Source organism: Manacus vitellinus, unplaced genomic scaffold (genome assembly GCF_001715985.3).
Source record: "Manacus vitellinus isolate BGI_N305 unplaced genomic scaffold, ASM171598v3 scaffold_27_pilon, whole genome shotgun sequence".
NCBI classification, from domain to species: Eukaryota; Metazoa; Chordata; class Aves; order Passeriformes; family Pipridae; genus Manacus; species Manacus vitellinus.
This window is the reverse complement of record NW_021940039.1, coordinates 11,487,591-11,491,600: the sequence shown is the minus strand read 5'-3', so window position 1 is coordinate 11,491,600 and position 4,010 is coordinate 11,487,591. Positions and strand designations below refer to the sequence as shown.

Sequence of the window (4,010 nt, the reverse complement as noted above, 5' to 3'; positions counted from 1 at the left end):
GGTGGCGGGGGCTCACCTCCACCCCTTGCCCCTGGCCTCAGCTTACCCTGGCTGCCCAGGAGGGTGGGCAGAGCCACCAGGGCCCCTCAGCCCTGGCATGGTGTTCCAGCCCTGCTCTACATGACAGGGAGGAGGCACCTGGGAAACTAGATCACTACAAAAATTTTTGCTTTTTAAAACTACAACCAAAAACCATTTCAAAAAATAATAAAACCACCCCCCTCCCCCCACCCCAAAATCTAAAAAATACTTTTTTTTGGGTCTTCCAGAAGAGCGGCTGGGGCTGTGCGCACATGGCTTCAGGGGGTGCAGTGGGGCAGGAGCAGCTGCCCCTAGGAGAGGTCAGAGGGGGGGCCAATGCTGCTGGGACCAGTAAGATCACATAACTGGGAAGGGCTGGGAGCAACCGTAGACAGCGAGCGACAGGCTCCCAGCCCCTTGCAACCCAAAAAGCCCCACACAGCAGCCCAACGAGCGGAAGCAGGGCTTTGCCTGGGCCAGCCCGGGGCAAAGTGGGGGCTGCCAGACCACCTGCAGTGACCCCACAGCCCCTGGTTCAGTGGCCGCTGTTGCTCATGGAGAGCCCAGGCTGCAGCGCTTGTGGGAACATCTCAGCTTTGTGAAAGGTCGGCATGTAGATGGGAGGGGAGGGTGCCAGGCTGTAGCCCTGGGACGTCACTGGGATGGGCAGGGTGGGCGGCACCAGCGGCTGGTTCATGTTGTACATCATCCCATCTGCCTCGTTGCCATAGGGCAGCAGCAGCCGTTTGCCTTTCTGACGCCGGTTGCAGAACCAGACCCGGACCACCTGCAGGGAGGGAGACAGAGAGATGGGTGAGGGGGTGACCCCAGGCACTCTGTGGGTGACAAGGAGACCCTTCTACTGGTGGCACCTCCACAGCACCCCAAGTTGCCAGTGCAGCCCCCTCCCTGCCACACATCTCTTTCCTGGTCTGAGCCCTGATGGACTCCAGCCAGGAACACTTTTCCGTTGCTTCCAGAGCTGAGAGAGGTAGAAAATGTTTAACAGGAAAGAAGATAATGAATTGAAAGAAAGGTTTCTCTCCAAAGGCCAGTGGCATTATCAGATGAAGCCAATATGCATTTGTGACTGGAACTTGTGTATTGTTCGTAGGTTGTGGTTTGTTGGTCTTCTCGTGCATTTCCACTTCCAACGAAGAAAAAAAGTTTTCACTTTCCATGTGGGTTCTTGGGGGTAAAAATCAGCTCCCTTAGAGGTGAATTAGTATCAAAGGATTACTTTTATATATTATGTGCATATACACAAACACAGATGGGCGTTGTGTTGGGTCTGGGAATTATTTTTGTGCCTGTAAAGTTTTAAATACTCCATCTGTGAAGGAAAGTCTCCTCTGGAGCCAAGTGGGTTTTTTTTCATACTGATGAGCTATACCTCATAACTGCTTACTTCTGCTCTGAGACAAAGTATCAACCTGGCCTGACGCAGATGCTCAGGAGCTGCTGACATTTGGGCACCCACCCTTCCCACCCTCTCAACCTACGTCTTTATCCAGGTTGAGGTCCTCAGCAATCTGGGAGATCTCCTGGGGATTGGGCTTCACGCACTTGCGGAAGAAGCTCTCCAGTGTCCCCTTCACATTGGTCTCAATGCTGGTCCTGCGTTTTCTCTTCCGGGCTTGGGCCAGTACTTGCTCCGCATTGCACATCTGGGAACAAGAGAGGGAACATGTTGGTCACTGGATGGAAGAGTCTCCACCAGGCTCTGGGCACACATGTGGCTGGCTGCAGAGCTCTGGGGACAGACTGTGTGTCCCTGTGACTCTCCACTGAGCATCACTCCATTGTGACTGGGGCCATTCCCAGTATCCCAGCCCTGCCAGCAGCTGGTATGGGGAGGCTGGACACATCTTCCTGCACCCCCACCAGGTTCCCCAGGGAGCAGTAAGCTGCACATTTAGCCTTTCTGAGGTTCCAGCAGGACCTGGCTGCTCCAAGATGGGAGCTGCCATAATCACTAGGTGTCTGTGGGGGATTGGGCTCCCCTCAGCTTGGCAGAAAGCAATACTCAGCGATGTCCCCCCAAGCCGGACTGAAGCCATGCAGTGAGATGCTGCTGTGGCACAAAATACCTCCTGTTTCCCTTTTCTCTCCCCAAAGGCATGTTGGAAATGGAGAAGAATCTGTGGCTTGAGGGCTTGCAGGCGTAGGGTACCCCAGCTCCCACCCTCCCTAGCCCGCACCTCTTGCATGTTGTCCGTGTTCTCCGCCTCGTTGAGCCAGCGCTGCAACAGTGGTTTCAGCTTGCACATGTTCTTGAAGCTGAGCTGGAGCGCTTCGAAGCGGCAGATGGTCGTCTGGCTGAACATCTTCCCTGCATGGGCAGGGAGGGCAGGGCATCATGCACCGCGCAGCTGCCCCCATCTGCAGCCCCCCAGGATCTGCCACCCCCAAACCTCCCCTGTCCCTGGAAGACCAGGGAATGGATTCTTTCTTCTGCTTCAGCAGGGATTTAAAGCTCTGAAAAAGCAACTGTAGCTATTGTATTAAACCAGTTTCCTGCTATGGAACCCTTCGAGCTCACCGCAGGGCTGGGCCCACCCCCCAACTCCCGCCCCGGGAGACCCAGGGCTGGTGCTTGTCGGCTCTTTTGCGGGTCGTTAAGGAGCAGAAGTCTCCATTGGGCCAGGTAATACCATCCCCCTCCCCAGCTTCTCCCTTCCCCCAGGCTGTGGGGGGAGAAGAGGGCCCTCCCCCGACCCTCTTCTGCCCCTCACCGTAGAGTGTGCCCAGAGCCAGCCCCACGTCGGCCTGGGTGAAGCCCAGCATGATGCGCTTGTGCTTGAGGTCCTTGGCGAACTGCTCCAGCTCTCCAGAGGTTGGCGCATCCTGGCAGGGACAGAGAAACACTGAGAGGAGACGACTCGTGGCCAGGGGCTGCTAAGCGCGGGGTCTGTCGGGTTGACGGGGTCCCCGTGGGACGGGGACAGCGCAGAGGGAGGCTCAGCTGAGCCCTCGGCAGCACGGACACGGGTCAAGTGCTTATGCGATGTGGTCCTTGGGCGATGGGATGGGCGACAGAGCGGTTTTTCCCAACCCCCGGGCGAGGGACTCTGCTCAGGTACCACGAAGCACCTCCATCATGCCCCACACAGGACCCTTCCCCCTCCCCCCCCCGGACTACGAACACTGCCCAGATCAACCCACGCCGCCGGCGGCGGCCAAGAGTGGCACAATGAGCACCCAGACCTCCTGGTCTGCCTCAACACGCCCTGGGAATGTCCCCTTTATCCCCCAGGTCGCGGTCTTCTGGCCTGATCAGAGGCAGCACCGACGGCCACATTGGACTGACGGCCCCAGATTCGCTCCGCTCCCACGTATCCCACCACACGACACCAAGACTCAGCTCTCCCGCGGCGTGGGCCACTTCGCCATGGCTCTGGGGCAGGGACGGCCCCTCGCCAACTGCTCTCCCGCCTGCGCCCGGGACAGGGAAAAGGCTCCCGTGAAGCGAGGGACCAAAGCGCCTGAGAGACGCGTGGGACTCAAGCTCCTCTTTGCCACCAGCAGGCTCTTTCCTTTTGGAAAGCGGTTACCCAGGCGGTTCCCACCTCCCTGCCGCGCAGTCTTCAGCCGCTGCGGTGGCATTTTTAAGTCTTTTACCCAAGTTCCATTTTTTAGCACAGTTGTGGGGTTTCTAGGCGTTCCTCCTGTCACCGAGCCGCGGCTTATAATTCCAGGCGTAGATCAGCAGCGGGAAGCCCGGAATATCTCTCCCACGGGGCATTCTTCACTGTCCCGCAGCCGGGAAACACTCCTCGTGACCACCCCCTACCCAGCGCGGCCGACTGCGGCCCGGGGACCCGCACCCATTGTGCGTGGGAGCTCCCGCAGCCACGGCCCGGAGGCGGCTGCGCAAACACACCCAATCCTCGCACGGACCAGCCCTGGCATCGGCCGCGCTGCTGCTCCCGGAGCGGGCTCGTGTTATGGCAAGATGAAAAAATATTAAAAACTAACCCAAACCACAG

The 4,010-nt window shown here is 58.2% G+C and overlaps 1 protein-coding gene across 1 annotated transcript; it reads right to left on the bottom strand.

The window, feature by feature from the left end:
• Positions 1-440: 440 nt before the first annotated feature.
• LOC103759672 (POU domain, class 5, transcription factor 3) lies at positions 441-3,720 on the bottom strand (the record flags this gene model as incomplete). Its single annotated transcript, XM_029960466.1, has 5 exons — positions 441-808; positions 1,524-1,688; positions 2,223-2,353; positions 2,757-2,868; positions 3,643-3,720. Coding segments are annotated over 5 exons (738 nt in total), but the record flags the coding sequence as incomplete, so codon positions are not given.
• Positions 3,721-4,010: the final 290 nt, after the last annotated feature.